Genomic DNA, 27,870 nt, shown 5'->3' on the forward strand with positions numbered 1-27,870 from the left:
CCAGTAGAAAACTTAAGGATTTCAAAGTTAACACTACGGGGAAAATGCATTCCAAGAAAACACAGATGAGTATTGTGAGACTGAGTGTGAATGTGATGAAGCAAAATACAGTTAATGGAATTTTTTTGTCTTGCCTTAGAAGGTCAAGTTGGTTGACAATATTTGTGGCCAACATTCAGTGCTGGGATTTTTAATCAGGCTTACGCCCAGGAGAAATTTGGAAGGAGGTCAGACATGGGAAATTACATTGGAAAGAATGCTGAGGAAAGATTATATTAAGACACAAAACTTGATGATTTTATTTTGCAGCATTTCAAATCTGACCTTAATAATTTGTTTAGCCTCAGAAACATATACAAAACAGTTAAACAGCTAAAAGGATATCGACCCCCCTCTAGCTTCATTTACACAGGAAAATCACAGCAAACTAGAATTTTACATGGTCAGCAGGTGTTTATGGCAACATTATCTTTAATAACTCATTGAAGGGCAATGACATTTTAGTTTGGCCCTCAGGTTTTAAACTAACCACTTTTGAAAAATGGAAAGCACCAACAAAATATGAACTGATCAATTTAATTCCAAGAGCCTTTGTGAAATTACCCCAGGCCCAAATATTCTTTTCCACAGTTAATGAGAGATAATAAGGAGAAAATAAAATTGGGAACCACTCAATTGGAGGAGTAGATTTTAAATCCATATCCTGATGGTGTATACATTTTTAAAAGAATTTTTCTGAAGGTTTTATAGGGATTCTTAAAAATTAATTATCTTCTATTAGACTGTCCTCTAATAAGAAAGAGCCTATGTGCAAAATATTTCTGATATCTCATGATTATGTATTCAGTTTACTCTGGAACTCATTTCTAATTATACTCCTGATCCACACTCCCCACAGTGGTCAAAAACAAAAAGGGTGGGGAGTTCATTGTGCTTGCAGGCAACGTCTTGATTTCCATACATTATAGAAATCTTAGAAAAACATAGCTTAAAAAAATAAGTGTGACTAGTAACTAATTTTGAAGGGGGGAAAGAAAAGCCAGAAATAAACTATAGAAAAACAGTTTCTGTTTTTCAGTCAAGTTTTTATTTTTAAATGCCTTAAATGTATCTCTTTAACTTTGTTGGAAAAGAAGGAAAGGAAAACCTGTTTCCTTGCCATCCAAAGAAGGTGATTCCACTAACTAGCCACATTAAGACCTTCTGTTTGCAATGAATGATACAGTTACTGACTTTTTAATATGGCATTCCATTCCCTAGGTGATCAGACATCCTTTTGTAAAAAAAAATGTACATAGTAAAGTTGATGTTTTACATTAATGTTTGAAGGAGCAAAACACCTGTTTTACATAAACCAGCACTTTTTAACAAAATCATCCCAGCATTTACTGAGTTCATAAATCAGCAGAAAAGATAAACACCGCAAACACTAAATGTCCTGGAAGCATGAGAACGGATCGTTTCATTTTTCTTGGGAGGAAAATTAAGAAATTTTACATGTATGGAGGCATTTTACCATGGCCTTTTGGGCTGAAGAAGGTGTTGAAAGCAAAGGGAAAGCATATGCAAAGATTGAGAGAAAAGAGATGGTTCTCTTGGGTAGCAAGATGAGGCAGGATCTCATTAATTGATGTAAGAAAGAAGGAAGAAACTTTTTGCAGGAAAGGAAACATAATTGAGTTTAGGTTTGAACAGATGATATAAATAAGAATTTTGCTTTTAATTGAAGACCATTGCAACATTTTATAGGTGTTTGCTTACACTTACAAAGTCCTCCTAAAGAACTACCAATATGGACTAGGGTAAACTAATTTTTTCATAGACATTATTTTCCCAAGCTATAAAATGAATAAAATTCTTACCTAGTTATTCTTCCTTGGCATTTAGTGTGTCACACTGAGTGAAACAGGCCTGTTAATGTCTGTCATTTTCAAAAAGATGCTCCTCATTAGAAAGTGATCATTCTTCTATCTCATATTATTCACTGCTATCTGAAATAGCAACATTCCACTTTTAATCACTTAAAAAACTTTCTAGAATGGTCAGCTGAGTCAGCTAAATTATTAAACTAAGTTCCATTCTTTAGACTTTTGCACGACTTTCTCATTTCCATCTTTTAAAGCTAAAGCCAGATATTCTAGCAGATTTTTAATCCACAGTAAAATAATTGTTGTTTTTAAATTTAAGAATGCAAATCTGATTTTAATTAAAATTAACATACATCCTAGCATATATGTTGCAAAATTAATATTTCAATTATGTTTTTATTAAATATATACTATACATATTCTTGTTGCAAATAAATTCCTGGTAAAAAATAGAATGAATTTCCAGTAGATACTTCATTTCTTGGGGAATTTAACTTAAATGGAAAATTATATTAAATTTTGGTAAACTTATCTATTACTAGTTGGCAAGGTACAGACAGACTGTAGAACTTGGGAGAGTCTGAGAAATTATGACAAATTGGGTGTGGTTTTTGTGGCATGACACTGGAAATTTTCCACAAATATCTTTGTTTTATGATAAATAAATGCAAATGAGATTACCATCAAGTATTTGAAGACACATCCATAAATCTAGGCAATTGCTGTTGATTTTTCATTATGGGATTCTTTGACTTATAAGCTACTAAAAGTCTATAAAAGTGTTTGTTTTTAAGAAAATCTAGCTGTTCTCTACTGGAATATGTCAGTTATCTAATGAAAATAGATACCTGAGATGCCAGGTGCCTATTCTGAACTTGTATATCATTTCAATAAGCATCACTTATCTTTTTTTTAAGTGTCTAAGGTTAGAATAGTTACTTGACATTCCCCATATATGAAAGAGTTTCCTGCAAAGGCAGTTGTCAATGATCCTTGCTGGTTTTCATATATTCAAGGAGACATTGAACGGGAATAAACTGTTTAACATGGAATGAGGAAGCCAGCCTGACTCTGGCTTTCTGCCAACAATGCTAGAGAAAATGATGAATGACAAATCATTACTGAGAAAGTCTCTCTCTAACAGGCTGAAAAGGATCTAATTTTTATGATTGTCATCACCAACAAGGATATCTTTATAATTGGGTTTCTGATGGAACTATTACCCTAATCTTAAGAGTAGTCCAGTTCCTTTTTATTTATTTATTTATTTATTTATTGGTTATTGTATCTCAGAGTAATTTCTGGTGAAATAATTCTTCACGATTTATATAAATGTTTTGTTGGTTTGTTTCATAAAAGTTTGTATCAAGCTGCCTTTTTATGCTATTCTAATTAACTACCATTTAAGGGCAGTTTATTTCATATATTTCTAGTCAGTTAATTTTCTAATTCCTATGTTGCCTTGGCTTAGTGAGATTAGGTCTCCATACCAGGAATCAATATATTTTATTGGATGAAATCCTCAGAATCTAAAATGACCTTGTTTTGCCAGAAGACTGGCATGTTTAAATGCAATGACATTTAATAGAGATGAGTTAAGGATGAGTTCCAGGTGTTATACTTGAATACAAAGAATCAATTGTCTGAGTGCAAAATAAATGAAACAAGTCTAAATTCACTCATTTGATTAAAACTCAGGGTTTTCAGTTGACAGTAAATACAATATGATACAATACTATAATAATGATATCTAGATATCTAAGATAATCATAAGCAATATTAATGTGCTTAGTATCTAAAATGAGAAGTATGATATGTGGTTTTAATTTGTAATGGCTAGCTCCAGGTGCCACCCTTTGAAAGGAGTAGAGACTATTCATATCACGTTTATAAGAGAATAACTAAGTGAGAATTTGTTGGAGTTTAGCTAAGTGAGAATTTGTTGGATATAACTTGACAAGGTCAGCCAAGCATCAACATCTCCTAGGAGGTTAGCCCTACATAAACCTGAAGCAATTAGATGGTGAATATGAACAAAGGCATTTTATTTTCCCCTCTGGGTGTTAAAGCTTGCAAACATTGTTTGTTCTACAGGAGTCTGAACTTATAGAACTAAGAGAAACCATCGAGATGCTGAAGGCCCAGAACTCTGCTGCCCAGGCAGCCATACAGGGAGCGCTAAACGGTCCAGACCACCCTCCCAAAGGTATCGTTAGAAACATTGCCTTTTTCCTCCAGTGCGATCGGCATCTATTTTATTCATTAATTAGAAGAAAGCGTTTACTTAGTGACACTGCCTTTTATACTGGGTAAATTGGTACTAATGAGATTAGAATCCCAGAATTTGGGAACTGTAGCTTTCTTTAGCATATAAATATTAAATTGGCCTTAAGGAATTTGCTTCTATAGTTGTGCCTGCATTTCTCTCCTCTTGCTTTGGTGAAGCTGGGGATGGGGAGTTTAGTTAAGATTTGTATATCTAACCTCAAGCAAAGCAAACCCGGGAAGGAGTATGAAAATCCAGATCTGTACACAAAAATAAAGTTTTCCATGTGGAACATGCCAAATAATGGGTGAGGGGGGCAACTCTCCCTGGGTGGGGATAATAACAAGGTATATTTCCTATAGATAATTTAAAAACAGTAAGAACAATATGATCCAATAATTCTAAACAATAATAAAATATTGATCTCTGCCACTACCTCCCACCACTCGGTTTGTCACTGAAGAAATAATCTTTCCTAAAGAATTCCATGTCAGGCGGCGGACTTGGCCCAGTGGTTAGGGCGTCCCATCTACCACATGGGAGGTCCGCAGTTCAAACCCCGGGCCTCCTTGAGCCGTGTGAAGCTGGCCCATGCACGATGCTGATGCACGCAAGGAGTGCCCTGCCATGCAGGGGTGTCCCGGCATGGGAGAGCCCCATGCTCAGGGTGTGCGCCCCGTGAGGAGAGCCACCCAGTGTGAAGGAAAGTGCAGCCTGCCCAGGAATGGCACCGCACACATGGAGAGCTGATGCAGAAGGATGATGCAACAAAAGGAAACACAGATTCCCAAGTGCCGCTGACAACAACAGAAGCGGAGAAGACGCAGCAGATGGACACAGAGAACAGTCAACCGGGGTGGGGGACGGGGGGAAGGGGAGAGAAATAAATAAATAAATCTAAAAAAAAAAAGAAAAAGAATTCCATGTCGGTATTTTTTTCTTTATATAGGTTCTATTTAGATTTATATCCTAAATCTTTTCACTGGCATTTGATATGCTCAAGTCTCTCCTATCTTAAAAATCCCTTCCTAGATCCCAAATATTCTACCAGCTCTGTTTCCATTTCCAGATCGGTTGTGGAAAATTTTATGGAATCTTTCATTGTCTTTAGTCTCCAATCACCTTTCAGCCCCCTGAAATCTGGCTTCTCTTCCCACACTCCACCAAAACTATTCTCTCCAAGGTCAATAGTGACTTGTGTGTCACTAAATCCAATAAAACTTTTAGAACTCTTATTTGTATTGACATAGAAACAGCATTTGATACTGATGGTCATATATTCCTACTTGAAGCATTGTTTTCTTTAATGTGCATGACATCATATTTTCTTGATTTTCCCTCTTTGAAATCTCTTCCTTAGATTCTTTTGTAGGTTCACTCTTTGGTATCTATTCCTTAATTTTTTATATTCCCTGAAATCTAGTCCTAAGCTCTCTTCCAATATGAGTCTATATTTTACGATTCTATAACCCTATTAAAATTCAATACTAACCCATCCTATATTCTAGCTAGAGTTGTCATCCATGTGCTGATAACCATCAAATCTTTATCTCTAGGCCAGGCTCATCTCTTCCTTTACAGATGTAAATATCTGACTGCCTAATGAAAAACTCTGGATATCTTCATGTATCTGTTGGGCACCTTATACTCATGTATCTCCAAAGTTGGGCTCATCATCTTCCCTCTCAGACCTGCTTCTCCTTCAGTGTTCCCCTTCTCAGGAAACAGCACCACCATCCTTCCATATAGCCAGAAATCTAGGTGCCATTTATGACTCCTCCTTTTCTGATTCAATAAATCACAACATTCTGTTAATCCTGACTTTCAAATATCTCCTGGATCTGCTCGGTTTTCTCTGTTCCCTGCTATCACAATCCCTCATCTATCCCCTGAGCTATGACCACAACTTCTTAGTCTCCCTCTTAACCTTATTCCACTATACACCAGTCTTCTTGTTGAAACCAGAGCAACCATCTAAAAACATATCTGCAGGCATCCTGTATGTTTTGAATAAAGTACAAACTCCTTACCATCTCCACTAGCCTCATTCACTCGTTGAATATTTATTGATTACTAATTATGTACCATATACTATTCTAGATTTTATCTCTTTCCCTTTTTTCATATTTTATATTGCATATTTCAACTACTTGGAATTTCTTTCAATTTTTCATAAGTTCTTCATCCTGAATATTCTATTAGGAACACCTATTCTGTTCAGCATGAACACTCTTTTAGAACCTGCAGAAGTTGGCTTAAATATCCTTCCTTGACCCCTAACTGGATGAGGTTCCCTCTTATATATTTATTATATATTTCTAGAAATAACCCTAGTTCCTCTCTTAAAATTTGCATTATACTTTGTTGCCTTTATTTTCGGTCTCTCTGTCCTAATTGTTGGCAGGGTGCTTTGTTCTGTTTTTCCTAGTGCCCATGATGCACATAAAAGGAACTTAATCAAATTTTATTTTTAAAAAATGACAATTTGACATTTTAATTTAAATTTGGGGGGAAAAATTTATTAAGTGAGATAGACATAAAATGAAGGACAAACTAGTTCTCTAGGGGCTACCTCTGTTAAGAATGTAGCAACTTTCCATGGCAGTTGATTTATATGCTGCATGGAAAATTGCTGCATATTTAAAGCTCATCTTAGAGCTCTAATAAAGCAGCTTATGTTCTAAATCTTCATGTCATAAATAGGTCCAGAAGGGATTTAAAGAAGCTTAATCCTTTCTTTAACACAGCACAAGTCACTGAAATGAAACTTTCTGGAAGGATTCATTTTATCTTAGGCAACAGGTAGCTTAATAGAGCCTCAGGAATTGAGAAAAAATAGAAATTCCTTTGCTCAGAAATGGGGGAGGGGTGCCTAAAAGTGAACAAAGTAATAAATTATTATCCAAATGATTAAAAAATAATTTTCCAAGATTTAAAACTAACAAAAACAACTCGTTATAAGGGGTTGAATGTATACAGGATAATTAAATTGTGTTTCTTTAACCTTAAAAATCAATATTCAATTTAGAGTACACAAAGTAATTCTTATTACATTGTCCATTAATATTACATGGAGAAAATACAGTCATTTGACCACAATATATATATTTACATCTTTGTTAAGGTGATTGTACAGCCATACATTTGCATTCTGAGATCATATTGAAGTTTGGTTTTGGGGACCTTAAAATTTTTCAGATAAGTATTTAATATAGTGTCTTAAGATATATATTCAAAAGACAGTACTTTTAAAAATCAGGTTCAACTATCGCAAAATCACTTGTCGCCTTATTAATGGGCTCTTCCATTTTCTGTATATTAATGCATCATATTTATGTGTCACATTTCTTAACAAACACTAATAAGTAATAGCAGTGTGTAGTAGAACAAATGTATTTATTTATTCAAAAGCATTATCTAAATACCTGCTGTGTAATAGGCAGTCTATTAGATCTTGAAACATAAGGATACCCTTTGCATTCAAGTGCACTCTAGTGCACTAGAGAGTAAGATAAACTATTCTTAGGCTATTTTCTAAAACATAATTGTTATAATACTGAAAGTTGAAGGTAATGGAAAATTTTACTTTTTCAAAATATGCTATTGCTTTTTAAATCACTACTTCTGTGTGTCGATGTGGGTTATTTTTTTTCCCTAAGGTGTACCAAGTATAGTTCAACAAAACGTATTAAATTGTAGTCAACAGTAAATATTTTTTGGAATAATGTTATGCAAACATAATTATTTTGAAAGAATAATAAGAAAGAATAAATTTATTCAACAAGTGTCTATTGATTGCCTACCACATGCTATTCTTCATACAAGGCCCTGGATATACAATGGTAAACAAAATAGAAATGGTCTTTGTTTCTGTTGAACTTAAGCACTAGTGGGAGAGCAGAAAATAGATGATTGTATGTGATTGTTGGTATAGCTGAGCATGTGCACACAAATAGTTATATAAGTTCTGAGATGGGCAAGAATAGATGCTATAGAGAGAGAACTAGGTAACCTCCTAGAAGTTGCATAGTCAAGAAAGGAATTTCCAAGAAAGCAACTTGTATTTAAGAGGAGGCCCAAAGAATAATTATGGAATCATATTGTATATATTGGTGAAAGAACATTCCAGGAGGGCCCTGAGCCAGAAAAATAGATTAGTTCCTTGGCTTTTGTAGAACTGATAGAATGAAGATAAGAAACAAAGGTGAAATAAGTAGAAAAAGATTGAACCATATTACTCAGGGACTTTTAGACCTTGTTTAAGAGTTGCAGTTTTTTCCCTTAGTAAAGTGGGAGTCTATTGCAAGGCCTTACGTGAGGGAGTGCTGAAGTTTTTCTTTTAAAGGGATTAGCCACAGTTTGTAGAATGGTGTGAAGGTAAGTTAGACAGCTATTCTTGCTGTTGCTCAGGTAAGTAATGGCAGAAGCTTGAATGGAGGTAGTGGTGATGGAGAAAATGAGAAGTGGAAACTAATGGACACATAACTGAAATGTATAATTTTAAAATCAGCCGCTCCATTCTTTCAAGATGTTGATATTCATTTCTTTACTGAGCACTATGATGGTCCATCTACTGAATCACTTATACACACCTGAAAAGAACTGTAAAGAAAAGTACCACGCTTTCCTTTCATTCCATGTTATTACTGAAATTATGCCTTCGCTAATCTTTATTGGTAAATGTAGTCATAACAGAAGGTAACTAATGCCTTCAAGGACTGCTTTTGACACTATGATTATTTCAATATATAGTGACCAGTGATATAACCTGTTTTTTTACCCCAAGTTGTCTCCCTCATCTGTTTGCGTGGGTTTTTTTTTCTGCTCAGTGTTGTTTTTTTCTCAGTTGTTTGTGCTCTTTGCCTGCCTGGTTTTTTGTTTGTTTGTTTTTTGCTTGTTATCTGCTCGTTTGTTTTGTTTCTTTTCTTTAAGCAGCACAGGGAACTGAACCCACGACCTCCCTTGTGGGAGGTGGGTATTCAACTGCTTGAGGCACATCCACTCCCTGCTAATTTCATTTTGCTCACTGTCTACTGTCTGCTCATTGTTTGCTCATTGTCTTGCTTTTTTTTTTTGCTCTTTGCTCTTGTTTTTGCTCATTGTCTGCTGTTGTTTTTGCTCAATGTCTGCTTGTTGTCTGCTTATTATTTGTCTTCTTTAGGAGGCACTGGGAACAGAACCCAGGACCTCCCATGTGGGAGGTGGGTGTTAAACTGCTTGAGCTACATCTGTTCCCCAATTAACCTATTTTTGTTTATTTGGAATTAATCAAAACATGAAAAAATACCTATTCATATTCTTCTATTTTCAATTCATATAACTTCCATGTTAGTTAATTAAGGGATACTAGGTTTATTATTGAATTATTTATACAATATTCCTGAATTATATATATCATACAGAAATACTTTAATTTATATTTGACATTTATAGTATCTTGGCTTGCAAAAACAGTAAATGTTTTCATCATTGCTTTTTTAAAAATATGAAATACTTATAACAGACAAAAATGTGGAGATTCTGAAAAATAGCTATATATTTTTCTCTCCTGTGAAATTTGTTGGTATGGTGTATTACCTTAATGGAAAAATTTATATATTAATTGATAAGTGTGTATATGCATGTGAGGATATATATAATGCCCACACATATAGTCATTTATTATGTATTTGAATGTAATCAGTTATAGTTTTATTGCTATGAGTCATTGTACTATTAAATATACCAGTCAACTGAAAAACTGTTCATATTATACTACTGTTTCTATGGAAACTCATTGGCATCTTACAGGTTCCACTGAGATTTTTTGCTTGGCTGGTCTACACTGATGTCAATTACATATAGTAACTGCAATGACAAAGAGCAAATTTGACCTTAAAAATCATCCTTGAATTCTCCTAGTGTTTTTACTAACACTTACTATCAGTACACTACATAGATAAAATTTAAAATTAGGTTCTAATTTTAATAACTATGAAAGAAATTCTTATAACGTGATTGTATATGGGCTGAGCGGATACTATCAAAGTGATCAAATTTCAAATTCTATACTCACAAAAATACCTTGTGTAACTAGAAAAGTACAGCGTGCCTTTTTAGAAGTCTAGTAGTTAGCACAATAAATGTTGGAATCAGCCTAGATCTGAGGTTAGCTCCACTGTTTTCCATATATGTGACTATAGGCAAATTACTTTTAGTAATTAAACTCATTTCAGTGGTTTAAGAATAAAATTATATACTCCAGGGGCAGAGTAAGCACATGACAAAAGTTAGCTGTATTATTATTATTTATTGTTATTGTTACTGCTATTACTATTCCAAGTCATGGACAGGGACTATGGGTATGGTGGAAGAATGACACTGTCTTAAATATTTTCTGTTAACTCACAAACCCACTCTCCCTAGATGCTCTCTTGAAGTGCCTTCCCTCTTTAGTTCTTTGACCTTGATCAAGTTAACATCTATGCACTTCAGTTTTCTCATCTGTGAGATTAAGTGGTTGGTTAGATAAATTCCAAGGTTTGTTTTGGCTCTAAAATGATATGATTCTACGAAATGGAAAATTAATAAATTTGGCTTCAGTAACTTTAATAACAAATATTAAAAAGACACCATCAATTCTCATCCTATATGAGTTTTCATTTACTCCGTGGAACTTATTTCAAATAAGTCATTTTGGAAGTACTGTTTGATCCAGGTAGTCAACAGAAACCACTAGCATAGCATTTCATTTTTTGACAAAATGCCGAATTCATTAATCTACTAGTGCTAAAACATATCAGATTCTCATTGAATCTTAATGCAGATAACTCAGTTAAGTAAAGCAAACACTGCTGTACTTCAGTAACCCTAAAAAAAAAAAAACAAAAAAAAAAACTGCATTGAAATGATCTGCACAAAACCTTACTGACCTTTATTAGAGAACTTCCACTAAAAGCCAAACTTGTTCAGATTAGAGTCTTGAGAAGCAAACCTGATTCTCTATATCTGTTGCTAGATCTCCGCATCAGAAGACAGCATTCCTCCGAAAGTGTTTCTAGTATCAACAGTGCCACAAGCCATTCCAGCATTGGCAGTGGTAATGATGCTGACTCTAAGAAAAAGAAAAAGAAAAACTGGGTAAGTCATCAGCATTAATCTAACTCAGAAGTTTATTACTGCACAATGAATCAGGCTTTTTCCTTTGGGGCTTTAGAGATGTACAGAAGTTTACAAAGAGTCCTATTCAAGTTACCTGCACCCCAATACTACGTATATCATCAAGAGCAGGGTGACAGGGTGCTGAAGAGCAGACCTTTTGGAGTTGGAAGGGAAGTTGGGTTTGCATCTTAGCTCTGAGACTTACTATTTGTATATTGGGCAAGTTACTTCAACTTTGGAGGCCTACATTTTCTCATCTGTCAAAATAGGATAATTGATAATGACTTTATAGAGTTGTGAAGAAAAATGAGGTGATATCTGTAAACAAATGACTTAGAGCAGAGGTCGTGGGGGTGGAAATGAAGAGGCAGAATTAAAAAAAGAAGACAGTGGTGATGTTGGTTGTGGTGATGGTAATAGAGGGAGATGAGGAGAACTGGAGCTGGGAAAAGAAAAAGAAGAGGCCCTGAAAGTTCCCACGTCAAAAGAGCTTCCAATGTGAATAAAATTTCACCCTCCATAAAAAATTAACAACGTTAGTGACTGATTTTTTTTTTAACCAGGGGAATATAGCAGAAATATGGAAACCATGCCTTAACCATGCTTTAACAGAACCATGCCTTAGGATTGATAGAGATATAACTTATGATACTATTAAGCAATTGCTAAAAACTAATGAGGGGTAGAAGCTACCACTGTAAAATACTTTGAAAATAATGAAGTAAAGGATTTCTTTTACTATCATACACAGAGTTAGATTTTAAATAAGTACAACTCTTGATGAAACCCCAAATATAACTATCAGAGGATTTTGTGCCTTCTATGAATAATGAAAGAAATATCTCTTTTGTTTTAAAAAAATGTTTATGCAGGTAATATTTTAAAATACTGATCAGCCTTCATTCCCTTGATTTGTAATTCCACACTCTTTCATGTTTCTGCAAGGTGAACTCTAGAGGAAGTGAGGTGAATATAAACCGTGGACAATTTGGCATGCATCTATTTAAGAAACCCTACCTTGGCATGAATGCTATTCATTTTGGCAGTAGGCTTTTATACCTTTTTAAAACAGATTACCTTGCGCGTCTTTTCTTTGTGTCTTTTCATTTTAATCTCAAATTTTAAAGAGAAGTTAAACCACTTTCTGAATAGAGCAGTAGGGGATACCAATTTTGGTTTTGAATAGTCTGGGAACTGAAAATTTGAACAGAAACTCACAATTAATGAAATGGTAGGTGAATTTGACTTCATTTTACCTTTAAGTTTATACTGTCAACAGGAAATGACATGATGGTAGCTCTGAAGTGGCCATTTAAAACAAACTTCCTTGAAGGGAAATGCCTTGGGAGTGGAGATCCCTTCAAGGTTCTTAGTTTTAAATGAGTGCTTGGACAGCCATGCCCTTGACCCTGCACTATTTAAAAGCCTTCCATGTTTGCGCTGCGCTGGATTAATACAAGAATAAACCCAAAACCCAGAACACAGTATTCTTGTTTTTAGAGATACTGTGCTGCAACTTTTAATACTCTGCTTATACATACTGACCCCAGGCAGTGGCTAGGATGGCACCTGCAAACTAACCGCCAAAGCAAAAACTCTCCAAGTGCAAATAGACTAGAAAGGTAATTTCTGTCCTTCTTTCAGCTGAGAAGCTCATTCAAACAAGCCTTTGGGAAGAAAAAATCCACCAAGCCTCCTTCCTCACATTCAGACATTGAAGAGCTTACTGATTCATCCCTTCCAGCATCCCCCAAGTTGCCCCATAATGCCGGTGACTGTGGGTCAGCATCTATGAAGCCTTCACAGTCGGCCTCAGCGTAAGTGTCTCTCGCCTCAGAATGCTAAATATTTTTTAAAAACAACTTCAGGCAAGCCTATTTGTGCTTTAAATGTAATCAGGCTGTACTTTCCCAACTGCAGCATGGTATCTGTATCAATCATTTTCAGACCTTGCTTAGGTTGTTTTTCTTTCCTTTTTCATGGATTAGAATTCTGGTGGTTCTTGATCACTTTCTCCCGTTTTCTAAATCGGTATTCTCACTTCTTTTCACTTGCATTTGTCCATGTGTCTGTCTAACTGTGCGTAAATGCAGGTCACCCCTTGTCTGGCCACCAAAGAAACGGCAAAATGGCCCTGTGATCTACAAGCATAGATCCCGGTAAAATGGAGTGTGGTGCATGAAACCTGAAAAGACTCAAGTTCTAACCACAGTGGTGTTTGCTTTTGGATTTTTTTAAAACACTGGCATGCATTTGAAAAATAGAAATCTCCTCTGTCTTCCTGTTTTTCAAGCATAATTCAATTCCCTAGAGACCAAACTGCAAATCATTGCTCTTTAATCTCATTATATAATCTGACCTAACACTCTCATGGTAGCCCACTATTTGAGAGTACCAGGAAGAACACAACACTCAGAATGTGGAAAAATGCTCTGATGAGGTGATTTTCTTGGTTTTACTAATATATACTGTTTAAATCAGATTTCTTTTGTATGCCCATGACAATCACTAGCATAGAGCTGTCAAGCTTTGTCTACATAATTTCATTACCACCTAGGAAGAAAGAGCATAGCACTATCATTTTGTGATCAGCAACCTGGTCCTCACATTTTAAATGGAAAAGATAAAAAACAAATGCTTTTTACAGATTTCCTGCAAAACTGTCAACAAAACAAAACAAAAATGTTACAGTATGTATACCCTTCAAACGGCCCTGGACTAGCCTGCTTATGGGTTGAAACCTGCAGTTTAGCTTCATAAACTGTGAGCCCCGTAATCAGCTGAGCCTACCATGAAGGTTATGTAACACTCATTCATTATTTATATGCCCAAAACTAATCTCTAATTTTTGTTTCTCAATATTTACATTGGGTTTTCATGGTAACTTGAAGAAGGTGCTGTGGCAGTCACATAAGTTATTCCTTGCAAACTTTCTGTTTCCTGGGTTTTGCAGCAGCAAATAATTTCTGTACCTGCTAGATAATAATGCAGATGGGCTGTTAAAAGAGGCATTGCTTTCCCTAATCCCCTGACTTTCCCCATCCACTGATTTGTGTTTGTTTGCTTCTGCAGGATCTGTGAATGCACAGAGGCTGAGGCTGAGATAATTCTGCAGCTGAAGAGTGAACTTAGAGAAAAGGAACTAAAATTAACAGATATTCGGCTTGAGGCCCTCAGCTCTGCTCATCATCTGGACCAGATCCGGGAAGCCATGAACCGGATGCAGGTCAGTGCTGAAGCACCTTCAAGGAACAAACCGGAGAAATAAAAATGCTGCTTGTTTTCTTCTCTTCGTCATTATAAAAAGTTCTCATTTCCCAACCTACTGTGGAAATATTACTCAGTTTATTCAATCTTTGCATCTTATTTTTCACTAAATACCAAATTAGAGAGTTTTTTCAAATCCAGTGTTTGAAATGTGAGTACAAACAGGGCAGTTCCACTCTACAAGTACACAAGACATTTATCCTAGTGATTAGATTTGGATTAAGTGCTAAACTTTCAAAGAATCTGCTACAATTCTTGCTTCTTCGCCTTTCCATGACTTAATTTATGTTTGCTTCTGTCTGTTCCTTTGAAATCTGACTTTCAAATACCTTTACCTATTTTCTATCGAAAAACAAAAGTACTAAGGAAACTACAAAATTTATCACAGAGTTTCTGAATATGGAAGTACAAGTGATGTAGAATGCCATCTGTAAATGTAAAGCTTTTGTTTTTCTTGGATGCATCTGAAGGCTAAATTCAGAACCAGGCTGTGCTCAGTCTAAGTTTTCATATTATTATTGTAATCCAGTAATCACTTGGTACCATAGAAGACTGAAATAAGAAAAGCTCATTGCTGAAAAGCTCTTCTGCCACTGTATATATTCATCAAAAGGCTATTTTTTTTTTATGGGCTTAGTACAGCATTTCAAAGAAACAAGAACTTTTTTCAGATGTTAGCAAGGGATCTGAAGTAATTTAAAATCACCTTATTCATATTGTTTTTGTCTTGCTCTGTTTTCAACTATCCATGGTTGAATTACACATAATCTTATTTGTCTGCGATTTTAACTTTTAAAATGAGAAATGTTATGGATTATTCAATTATATAATTCTTAATTCAAATAAGATCAAATCCTGGGAAACTCCAAGAATGGATGACAAATTCAAGAAATAATTTGAAAACTCTAATGGTTAAGGTATCTCTGTCTATGAATATATGAATATATTTATGTAAGAAACAGAAAAGCTTGCTTTTTCTTCTTTCAAAGGAAATTCTGTTTCACAGTTTACATGTGTTCATTTAATATATGACCACATGGTTCATTTAATAAACTAACCCTTAAGAAAGGATTAGTACTATGTTTCTCCATCAAACTAGCTCTATTTCTTTCATGTTTTCCATCTTTATAACAGAATGAAATTGAAATTCTCAAGGCTGAAAATGACCGGTTGAAGGCAGAAACTGGGAACACGGCTAAGCCTGCTCGGCCACCGTCAGAATCCTCAAGCAGCACCTCCTCTTCATCTTCACGGCAGTCATTAGGACTCTCTCTGAACAATTTGAACATCACAGAGTCTGTTACCTCAGGTGACTTTTTGCATGTATCTGCCTGATCACAGCATGCCTATGATTTAAGGGAGGGAGGACAGCCTGGAATTTTGAGAATCTTCCTCTCCATAACTTTCACCCACAGCCCCTTAAAAATGCTATCACTTCAAATTCTCAGATAGCCCAAGTTATCTCTTTTAAATTTAGTCTACTTAGTTGTAATTTTAAAAGAACATTCTTGTGAAAGAATGAAGGGAAGTCTTAGAGATATGGCTTTCATAATCATTTACTTAGTATCACGTGAAGTTGGGGATGTTCTTTCACCGTTATTATGAATAAGATGAAGAAATAATAATTATTCTCAGTGATGATCATTAATACTCATGAATATAAACATAATAACAACTCCAGGCAAATTTTATAGTTTTTTAAGTATACAAAGCACATTTACAAGTATACCAGGACCTATTCCTAAATTTGGCTATTTGATCTTGTGTGATGTTTCCCAGAGAGAACATAAATGCTACTAGTTTACTCAGTCTGCAAGTCTATTAAATTTTCAATAACAAAAAGAGCTCATTGGATTCTGTTATTGTATTCAGTGGTACTAATGATGGAAAATGGTGTGGTTTTGATTCAATTGCAAATAGTCATGTGACATAATGCCATCTTAATATCAAATGGATTACTCCATTTTAAAATTTAAGTGCTGCTATGGCATTGAATTATTTTATGTATAGGGGATTTACTTTGGGAAAGGTTCAAGTGAGAATTTGTGGTAATTACAAGATACAGCCAGTAGATGACGCTCGGAATCCAATTATATATATATATATATATATATATATATATATATATATTCCTGGCTCCATTATAGAACTGAGATCCTTCACTACTTGTCTTAAATTACACTAACAAATAGAATTTAAAAAGAGGAAGAAGCAGAAGACAAGCAAGAAAACAACTACAACAATGACTATAATAATGAGGACAACTGAAATGACAGAACATGATGATATTGATAACATTTTTAACAAATCTCATCTTTTGCTTCTAAAAAATAGGAACCATCATGCTTTAATTATTGATTGGGCTTTTTAGAAACACATGCAAAAAATATTACGACTGTGTTTTTTATTCTTCTATTTGTCTTCCCTTAAAAATATAAAATGCAAAATGACAGACCCAGATATATACTTGCCTTCATCTTACACCTAAAGGGTAAATGGGAAGGAACTATGTGTATTTCATGCAAACAACATTTCTGACATATTTCATATTTCTCATATCTACTGTTTTGTCCTGGAGTTGCTTCTTCAGGTGACTGTCAGCTCCTATCAATACACTGTGGACAGGGGGGATCCAGAGTGGTTCATGCTGTGATCCTCCACTGTCCAAAGAAGGTATTAAAGTAAATACAGGGACAAGAAATGATGATGAGAACAGTAAACTTCCTAAATACTGAGGGAAGTGTTTTGAAAGCGCTATGTCTTTTATTGCTCTCAATAAATCTATGAATCAGCACTGTTTTAGTAAACCTATGAAGCAGCACTGTTTTAGCCCTATTTTACAGATGAGGAAACCAAGACTTAGGAAAGTTACTATAATAATTTGCCCGAGATCATGCAACTAGTAATGGAAAGAGTTAGTATTTGAACTCAGGGGTGGATGAATCCAGTGCTGACTTTTTAACCTCTGTATTAATTTAGCTTTAGGTGACAAAAGCCAAGGCGGTCATTCACACATTCATTGCTGTATAAATATTTACCCCCTTCTGCCAGGTGGAATTTCATTTTTTAAGTTTAGTTTTTAAGAGTGACATGAAATAAATAGCCTGTTCCAAAGCAAACTTGAGTAGATATGTATATCAGCAATGAGATTACACCCTTTTCCATGGACTGAAGACTGGGCCTTCTTTGATTTGCTCTTTCCCCACCTCAACATCATTTCATATCTCGCCTTGCCATACCCTGAACGTTTCTTACACACCCAGCTCTGACATGAAGTCTTTTGAATTTGTCTTGCTGACCCAATTTCTCTTTCCATGACTCTCCACAAGCCTTCTGATCTTGTCCCAAAATGCTGCCTCTTTATGGAAGCCTTCCAGGACTACATATCCATCTAAAGCTTGTTCCCTTCAAGTACTCTCTATTACACTATTTCTTGCAAACCACTAAACAAATTATCTTATTTAGAATGTATACTCCAAAAGAGCAGGGAACTCATTTTCATTCTCACCATAGTGTTCATTCCCAATACCCAGTACAGTCCCTGATGTCTTTTATGCTTAATAAATATCTGTTGAATATTTATGAACCTTTATGAATAATTAAGCAAAGTACACCAGAGATAGTTTGGTCAGGAACTACAAGATGTTTCCATGTGAACTGTCAATGGCAGCTACTCTAAACTTCTGAGAAAAGCAGTAATAGAGTTAAAGTGACACTTAGGGAAGACTTTGATTTTTCAGTGGAATAAATGAAAAGGTGAGAGACTATGAAGATGGTAATCTGGTCAAGCAATTATAGTAAGGGACATCTTCTGATGATTGAACATTTCTAACTGAACTTTCCATTTTCCTTAAGCTCTAAAAGTTGTTTTTTGCTTGTTATAATTTTAAAACAATTTTTATTCCTTCCTTAGCAAAATCACGTATTCTTATAATAGAAACCATTGCCTTTTCAGAAGCCATTCTATTAAAGTATTGTTTCTATGATGTTACCATCACAGCACTTGTCTCTGTAAATTTAGAGTCAGAGCAGTTGAGACTTCTGTTTACCAGGCAATGTGTACTCTTCAGTACATAACCAAGCTTCCTTTGTCCACAGAACACTATCTTCATATTAAGCATGATAGTAACATCATTATCAAAGGAAAAATATATTCATGACAGTTTACCATAATAATTCCCCAACTTGGACATAAATCTGATATTAAATACTTTGAAAATTAATCTTTAATCACATTTGAAGGCTGGTATTTTAAAGGTTATCTAGCTTTATCACTATTCTGTAACTCTTAGCTGATTACTAGAAATGCTATTTTGATTTTGAAACTATAAGCATTAAGGGTACAGGAGAGTTATAATTAATATACTTCTGTAAGGAAATATGATGCCATGGTTGAAATTTACTATCTCTATTAATTGTAAAAATGAGGTAAGCTGGATGTGCCAAATGCTTGAAAATAATTTGAGTTGACAGTCAATCTCAGCACCTTTGCATTCATAAATTACATGGGTATTGAGCTTGGATATTTTAGGTTGGATAGCAAAATCAGATTGCTTTTTGGTTTGTCACAGTTATCGTGATGACTGACTATTACTCAGGTATTACTCAAACTTCTGTGTAATAGAAAAAGAAACCCCTTATTTTCTCATCTAAGACAATGGTCCAGCACTTGGGTGAAGATCTTTGGAAGCAGAAATAAATTCTTAAATAGAAACTTTAATACAACCAGAGTAATTCATCTTCTTGAAAGCTCAGGTTTTTCAAACCAGATTATAATGGGAAGCAGAGATGCTAAACACTCTCATTGAGCAATATAAAATAATGGGGAAGAAAACAGTAACAGTAATGAAATTAATGCTAACGTTACCGTATTGTGTGTGTTTCTTTTAAAATTTGGCAGATATTTTGCTGGATGATGCTGGTGATGCAACTGGACATAAAGATGGCCGCAGTGTGAAAATTGTGGTCTCTGTAAGCAAAGGCTACGGTCGAACAAAGGTACTTCTTTAGTTTAAATTCTTTATTCCTAAAGGTTGGGCGTTACCATGAGTCATGTATTTTATATTTGAATATTTGTTCTGGTAAATATACTATCAAAGATGTTTTATTAGCTTATTATCATCTTTAGATAGAAATGTGGTGTGCATGTAATATTGACTGTCAAACTACATCACCTTTGGTTCCAAAACTTTTTTAAAAATTACCTTCTTTAATATAAGCATGTTGTCCAAAATATTCTCTCAGTATCACTTGCAGGATCATGTACAATGTTTACGATGTATATTTACTTGTCACTTGCACTCTTTAATATAGTCTTTGTACAAAGGAAAGACTATAAGCTATGTGAACATTCTAGACATCAGGAAGATACTTTCTACTGAACTCAGAATGAAAAGTCCATCGAGGCAACTTGTCTCTATCATTTTTAAACTAGGACCTACCTGATCAAACAAGCATGTTATTTTTCTGGCATCACATTTTGCCTTCAAATTGGCAATGTCACTGTGACTCTAGTCCTTTCTTAAAACTAAAAATTCCTCTATGCTGATTCAATTTTTAGTTGGGTAGCCAGGGATACAAATTTATTTCTATTTTTTTCTAATAAATATAAAAACAGAAAAGTCCTTTAAATTTTTAAAGTATTAAACTATTTAGGTTTGAAAAGTGAGAAAATTGTGAATTTCTACACTAAACAAATGTTCCTTCCAGGAAATCCAATGCTTTTCCAAAGTGGATTTTTATGTGAGAAAATAAAATAGTTTCCCTAGCCTAAACCATTTCTATTTAAAAGCAACTGCTTATAAAATATTGTGTAAGTATCCATTATAACTGGGTTCTAATTACATTGCAAAACAAGTTTTCCTTTTCCAAAAAATTCTAATGAACAATGTCTTTGAATACTGTTACTAATAAAGACCCTAAGAAAATAGTAAAAAATATTACAGTGATTCCACTGTAAATGTCTCAACTTTGTCTGAAAAAGATATCAGAATCTAACAGAGCCTATATCTAAGTAATGATGATGACAATTTACACTTACTGGATTAAATATTGAAGATGAAGAAATTGAGGCTCTGAGCCAACTAAGTGACTTATCTAAGATCACACTGCTTAATTAGGTGGTAAGGGTTGTACTTTGTAAAATCCTTGTCTTCTTACCCCTGGCTCAGTGACTATTCTGCCACCCCTTAAAGACCACATAGTTGGCAACTGGAACCAGGATTGTAATATATCAGCCATCTAATTATATTTACTGGTTTCATGAGAGCTATTTCACATAACTATTTCCAGTCGTTATAAAAGAAGCTCCAGTTAGAATACAAAACTTGAATTGTTTACTTTTTCAAATATATATAGAAATTCCTCAGAAAAAGATTAATTGGAGCCATTATCTGTATTGTAAACAGATTCTTTGTTGACAAATAAGTCTTGTAGTTCTATTACATCTTCATCACCATTTCCTTCCTAAGAAGCACCAAACTGCTGCTTTTTAGGAAGGCACGCACAGCATTAAAGCAAAACACTATTCTTTCCTATCCTTCCCCCTTTCCCTTCTATTGGCAGGTTCATGAATTAGTTTTCCTTGACATACCACTTCATCCAATAGCTTTCTTTCTTCCTGTTATTACTGTTACTTTTTTGTGTTTTTGTTTTACTTTGGTTGGTTGATTTTGTTCATTGACTATGTTTTATTTTATATAATCCTTCATGTACGTCTGTTACTATAGAACCCACAGGCTTAGCAAATATTTTAGTCGTAATTACCAACTACAATAAATTTTAGTAGAAATTGTAGTAATAAAACATGAGGCACAGTTAGATTTCATGTTTTATTTTGTTCTTATTTAGGATCAGAAGTCTCAGGCATATTTGATAGGCGCTATTGGTGTTAGTGGCAAAACCAAGTGGGATGTTTTAGACGGTGTAATTAGACGGCTCTTTAAGGTAAGCTGGGCAAGATGGCCTGATATTAGTTTTTAAATGTTTCATTTTAGATGCTTCCCTTGATTTTCCTAGCTTAGACATATCTGTTTTCCTCCCCTCTTATTTCAGATATTAAGAAAAGCTTTATCTCCTTGTACTGTTTGATACTAACTGTTCTTATAGTACACATTTCTAAAATTCTTGACAACCAACCTCATAGCTCCATGAGTTTCGTATTTGTTGTAGATGAATTGAAACTCTCTTGTGACCTTCTTTTTTGGTGTGTGCCATTTTAGGAATATGTGTTCCGAATTGATACATCCTCTAGCCTTGGTCTGAGCTCAGACTGCATTGCTAACTACTGTATAGGAGATTTAATTAGATCCCATAAACTAGATTTGCCTGAACTGCTGCCTTGTGGATATCTTGTTGGAGATAACAACATCATCACTGTGAACCTAAAAGGTAAAAAATAAAATAAAAAATAAAAAGCACAATTGTACTTTTTACCAGCATTTCACCCTTTTTTGCAGTTTCCCTTCAAATTTTCATATTGGAAAACTATTTTAACCTCTACTTAATAGATTTTGTATGAAAGGAGCTAGATTGCTTTTTAAAAAACATTAAAATCCTATTAAAAGCACATATTAGAATTTCTTTGAGTCCTGGGATGTAAAATTTTAAAAAATTTTAGATTCCCTGAGGTTCAACAAAAGGAATGTTATTTAGAGAATATCAAATTTCTAGGTTTCCTCCATTAGCAAAATTTTATTTTATATCCCCAAACAATAAGTTCATCATGATATCTTTGATTTTAAAATAAAAATTTCCTTGGATTAGAAAACTAGGGATGACAAACTCTCTTTGCTTTGCTATGGGTGTTGTGATTAATTCTAGGCAAATGCAATAATTGAAGTACATTTTGCTCAATAATTTTTTCCTTATGTATGTTAAAGAATCAGAACACCTTTATAAACAGAGGTTAATAGAGAAATATGTCAATGTTTGATTTTATTATTATGGCACTTTGGTTAGTAAAAGGAAATGGGATTGTTTCTCTTCCTAATTCCCTGCCAAACATCACAATTTGTATTCTTCAAAAGCCTAAGCAATTGTGCATCTGGGATATGGAATGAGAGACAGAAGAAAATAGAAAGAAGAGAAGAATAAGAAAAAGGAAAAAATATGCACATAAATCTATCTGTATATGCATGTGTATCTATGTATATAATCTCCACATTTATTCTTAAAACTACCACCTTCAAAGGGAAGAAAGCGTTTATGATACAATTAACAGTAATGGAAGAGCTCTCTGGAAACATTAGTAGATAACATAAAATAGACAGTGGGAGGGAAGCTTGAACAAAAGGAAATAGCTTTCTTTCATTTGGATGTTTACTCTGCCTTATTACTGAAATGTCGTCTTAAAATGGGAACATATGTTTATGGGAAAGAAATATTAAGGAAATTATTTTGCATAGACTATGCCCCTACAATTAACAAAGCTCTGTTGTCAGTTGACACCATATTTAGAATTCTAGTTTATGTAGAAAAATAAGGCGTGCTCTCCCCTTTGTTTCTTCCTTCAGGGGTAGAAGAAAACAGTTTGGATAGTTTTGTTTTTGATACGCTGATTCCTAAACCAATTTCCCAAAGGTACTTTAACTTATTGATGGAGCATCACAGAATTATACTATCGGGACCAAGTGGCACTGGAAAGACCTATTTAGCAAACAAACTTGCTGAATATGTAATAACCAAATCTGGGAGGAAAAAAACAGAGGATGCAATTGCTACATTTAATGTGGACCATAAGTCAAGTAAGGTAAGTCACAAAATCCTAAAAGAACAGATATGCTTTATCCACTGATGTCTTATGTAATTCGATATTAAGATTCATGAGACTTCCATGTTATCCCTCTCTTTGACTAAAAGTAGAGTCTGGTAGATCACTGAACCCTGTTTCTTGAATTTGAACTAGACTGCTATTCAATAATATTCAGTTCAGCTCTCCATCAGGTACTACACGCGACTCCAAGGAGGTAGAGAAAAAAAGACAAGGTCCTATTGTCTTGTTTTTCTTAGACATCTTAGCAAGTGCTTAAATAGAAAGAGGGCTGTGCAAACATTAGAGATGCAAAAGGGAAGAAAACCTCTTCCTGGAGGAATCAGAGTTTTACATGAAAGGCAATAGTTGCTCTGGGTCTAAGAGATAAGTAAGTAGGAGTTGACTATGGTGTTGCAAGAATGGTGATTTCAGGATAAGTAGAATTTCCAGGCAGAAATTCTGGGAGTAGCAAACAATTTGTTTATGTCATATCTTTGTAGGATTTCTGCTTAGGAGTCTTAGGAAACTGAACAATGTTCTGTTTCACCATCAAATAATGTCTAAAATGTGCCATAGGTGAGCCTGAATATCCTCACCTATTAAATAGGTATGAAGGAATATAAAACTTAGCTAGTACTTTCATATCTTCTGAATAAAATAAGCAATCCTAAAAAGGAAATGATTGATTCCTAACATATTCCTAACACTAGCCCATTTTTACCTGTAATTTTTACATTCTGAATCAATTCAAAATAAGTTTCTCCTGCAAAATTACAAATGTTATAAGCAATAACTTAAGAGGATCCAGAGAATATGGGGATCATGATTTTTTCCTGAACATACCTTGGTTAGGTGATCTAAATTGACACAGTCTCTCACACAAAACTCAGTCCCTCAAAATTTCAGGAACAAGACTGATTTCTGACAGCAACACAAACCCGTTTGATTCTTGAAATAAGTCAGACATGTAACTTAGTGAATATAAAGTTCTTGGTGTGATAGCTCATTAAGTCCTTAACACTGATTAGCTGTGGGATCTTATGCTGATCACTGCATTTCTTTGTACTTCAGTTCCTCAGCTGTAAAATGGGGATAATAGTAGGTTTGTGGTAAGGACTAAATGAATGTGTGTGTGTGTGTGTGTGTGCCTGAGAGGGTGAAAGAGAGCAACAGTAGTAGGGAGCACAACATAAAGCTTCCCTGCAATGTTATTTATAGCCCTTGGCTGCTCCCAGTGAGTGTTTCTTACAAGTACACACACACCCCACACTTTTGTTCAAAATTGTCTTGATATGTATTCTTCAAGGAGAACAATGATGGACATAAAGGAAAGGGCAATCTCTTAAGGCTACGTAAATAAAATGCATAAATTCCAAATACTTCCTTGGAACCCAAGCACTACTCAATTTGTGGTTGGAACACCCATTGTCATTTCAAGTAAAGAGAGGCATGGAACCTGAGGCCGAGTATTTAACTTCTCTACGGAGAAATAGGAAGGGCATGATTGTTCGCTCCAGCCTGTAAGTTTAATGCCTCCCGTGAGTTTTGTGTCTCCTCATATCTTTAAATAAAAGCTTTTAACTTTCTTTTTTTCTTTTCAACCAAATAGATGAAGGGTTCCTTATTCATCCTCAGTGTTTTCTTTGGTTTTTCCTCAATGTTGCTATGAGAGAAGTCTTCAGAAGTTACTTTCGTTATGAAAAAAAATGGTTAGGAAATAAGAATAGATGTATTAGATCAGACCAAGGCATTGTGATAAAGTTTGAGAATACTTAATATTAAGTTTTGAATCATTGATTAACTTTGAGCTTCATTTTGAAAAAAAAAATAACTCCATCTATGTTAAATGGTCATTTTTAAAGATGTAGTTTGATGTATTAAAATAAAGTTGGATAATTTATATTATTAAATTTTCCTCCCTCCAAATCCGTTGTTATGTTCTTTTATAACAGTATAGTGCTTGGAGGTATTTTTAGTCAATACTGTATTATGAGTATCCTTTAAAATTTTTTTGATCAAATGTTTCCAACACTCTTATCTTCGGCTTTTTCAGAAGAAAATCATTTGTGCCATTATTTGGTCAGTTCAATTTTTGTTATTGCAAAATAATGAGAAGTAAAGCATTGCCAAGTGCATTTGAACAGAACAAATGATGCTGGAAACAGTAATAGGAAGAAACCCATGAAACAAAATCACATGGGATTCAGCACCCAGAAAGTACAAAATACAACAAAGGTTTATTGTTTCTTTTATGTTTGTAAGAGATGAATGGACTGTCAATAATGCTGGTCATTCCCAGAGAATAATTGTCAGAGAATTCGCACTGTTGTTTGGGAGGGTAGCAGTAAGTGAAGGTGGTATAAAGGAAGGGAGGGCTGGCAAGCGGATTGTATTAGGGATAGCTGCTGACAGTGTAGAATTACCAAAGCACAATGTAAAAGAGGCATGGATTAATAAGTCCTTTCCCTGGAAAAATTCAAACAAAGCCATGTAATTTCTGGCATACTTTATGTTATACCATAGATAGCACTGGAGACAAAAAGCTAAACAATTGCTTGATTCCAAAAATATCAAGCGGTAAGCCATCAAATAAAAACAAAAACAAAAACAATCTCTTCATATTTATAGTACCTCTGCATTTTACATTCTGTCCCTCTTCCTACTTTTCAAACCCTCTCTCAAGCTGCCAGCTGGAATAGTTTGATCGAGAGTAGTACACATAAACAATTATACTTTGTGACATTTGATATAGCAGGCCCAGAAGGCAAGGGTTGGATTTAGGATTTAGTAAAGAATACACTGTCAGCAGAAGCCACTTGGAATACCAGGTGGGAAAAGAGCAGGAAACTTGACTTTGCAGATTCTTTTTTTTTTTTAAGATTTATTTTTTATTTCACTCCCCTCCTCCTTCCCCCTCCCCCCTCCCACCCCTGTTGTCTGCTCTCTGTGTCCAATCGCTGTGTGTTCTTCTGTGACCATTTTTCTCCTTATCAGCAGCACCAGGAATCTGTGTTTCTTTTTGTTGTGTCGTCTTGTTGTGTCAGCTCTCCATGTGTGCAGTGCCATTCCTGGGCAGGCTGCACTTTCTTTCGAGCTGGGCAGCTCTCCTTATAGGGCGCACTCCTTGCGCGTGGGGCTCCCCTATGCGGGGGACACCACTGCATGGCACGGCACTCCTTGCGTGCATGAGCACCGCGCATGGGCCAGCTCCATGCGGGTCAAGGAGGTCTGGGGTTTGAACCGCGGACCTCCCATGTGGTAACAGACGCCCTATCCATTGGGGCAAGTCTGCTTCCCAGCAGATTCATTTTTAATGTATCTGAAGTCCAAACCAGAGGAAGCAATGATCAACAATTTTTATATAACTACTGTGTTTTATATATTGTTTTCAAAGTTGGGGATGTAGATAATACCTGTTTTCTTCTGCCTGACTAGATCTTGGACAGAAAACTATTAATGGCTAATGCCTCAATTCCTCAATCTAAGATTTTACCTCAAGCAAGCAAGAGGGGAATGAAGAAGTGATTTCAAAGATTTCTGTGAAAATCCCTTAAGTTATTTGTCAAAGTTCTGTGTGCAAGTCTATGTGTACATTCAATTGTACCATAGCTTTCATTAGATTCCAAAGGGATCTACAACCCCAACAAAGATGAGAGAGAACCACAGTCTTATGGTCTAGCTCTTCCAAAAATCACCCACCAATTTTCTAACTACCTAATATAATGCCTTTTCTTCTGTTTTCTACTTTTAACAATGTTTTCTATTTTTAACAATGTTTTAACAATGTTTTAACAATGTTGACTGCCCTCTACTAGAAACTCTTCTGACATTCATGATTATCACTCTCACCTTGTTTTCTTCTTACCCTGCAGTGAGCTCCTTCACAGTCATTTTCACTGACTGTACTTTCTTGATCCACCAATTAAATGAAAACATCTCCCAAAATTCTGTTCTCTCTCACTTCTCTTCTCATCTGGGTGATTCCCACGGTGGCCTCAACTACCCCCTGAGTGATTGATTCCAAATGGGCACTATTAACCCTCCAAAATAGTAGACCTATGTTTCTATTAGCTTACTAATATGTTTCTATTAGCCTATTAAATATTCATGTTTAGAAATGCCAATTTCATCTCTGAAAAAATATTATAAACCCCTCCTCTCCAATTCCACCACCATACCCTTCCACCCAAATTAGCACCCTCTGGCACCTAGGCTACCTCAATAGTTTTCTAATGGCTTGATCCAAATCTTCCCTTAAATTTCCCTTCTCCCCTTTCTTGTCTGGATTCATTCACCACAAAACAGAGTATATTTTCATAATTATAATCTGGTCATATTAAAATCCTCCAGTCGTTTCCTATTGCTATTTGCATTTGATCAGAAATCTTCCCACACTTCTTTATCCCTCTTCAGTCCTATATTATCTCTTGATTTCACTTGACTCCTTTTCACACTATTATATTGTGAATTTGACTGTGCTCCTCAGGTCCCCAAAACAGTCACTGTTTCTTCATTGCCTATGGAAAAGTCCAGGGATCTTACCAGTTATTGAAGGTTGCAAACTATTCTTTCCAATT

The 27,870-nt window shown here is 35.0% G+C and overlaps 1 protein-coding gene across 6 annotated transcripts in view; it reads left to right on the forward strand.

The window, feature by feature from the left end:
- NAV3 (neuron navigator 3) overlaps positions 1-27,870 on the forward strand; it is an 894,692-nt gene that overhangs the window by 848,761 nt on the left and 18,061 nt on the right. For 3 of the 6 annotated variants that reach the window (XM_071218967.1, XM_058308467.2, XM_058308468.2), the window contains 9 exons: positions 3,963-4,074; positions 11,132-11,253; positions 12,919-13,091; positions 14,347-14,500; positions 15,676-15,850; positions 19,442-19,539; positions 21,391-21,486; positions 21,762-21,930; positions 23,055-23,290. In XM_071218967.1, coding sequence (XP_071075068.1) covers positions 3,963-4,074; positions 11,132-11,253; positions 12,919-13,091; positions 14,347-14,500; positions 15,676-15,850; positions 19,442-19,539; positions 21,391-21,486; positions 21,762-21,930; positions 23,055-23,290 — 1,335 coding nt within the window. Of the gene's footprint in view, positions 1-3,962; positions 4,075-11,131; positions 11,254-12,219; positions 12,241-12,918; positions 13,092-13,367; positions 13,434-14,346; positions 14,501-15,675; positions 15,851-19,441; positions 19,540-21,390; positions 21,487-21,761; positions 21,931-23,054; positions 23,291-27,870 lie in introns of all 6 variants that reach the window. The other 3 variants (XM_071218968.1, XM_058308466.2, XM_058308465.2) reach the window with 2 other exon arrangements.

This window comes from Dasypus novemcinctus, chromosome 12, assembly GCF_030445035.2.
Source record: "Dasypus novemcinctus isolate mDasNov1 chromosome 12, mDasNov1.1.hap2, whole genome shotgun sequence".
In the NCBI taxonomy this organism is placed as follows: domain Eukaryota; kingdom Metazoa; phylum Chordata; class Mammalia; order Cingulata; family Dasypodidae; genus Dasypus; species Dasypus novemcinctus.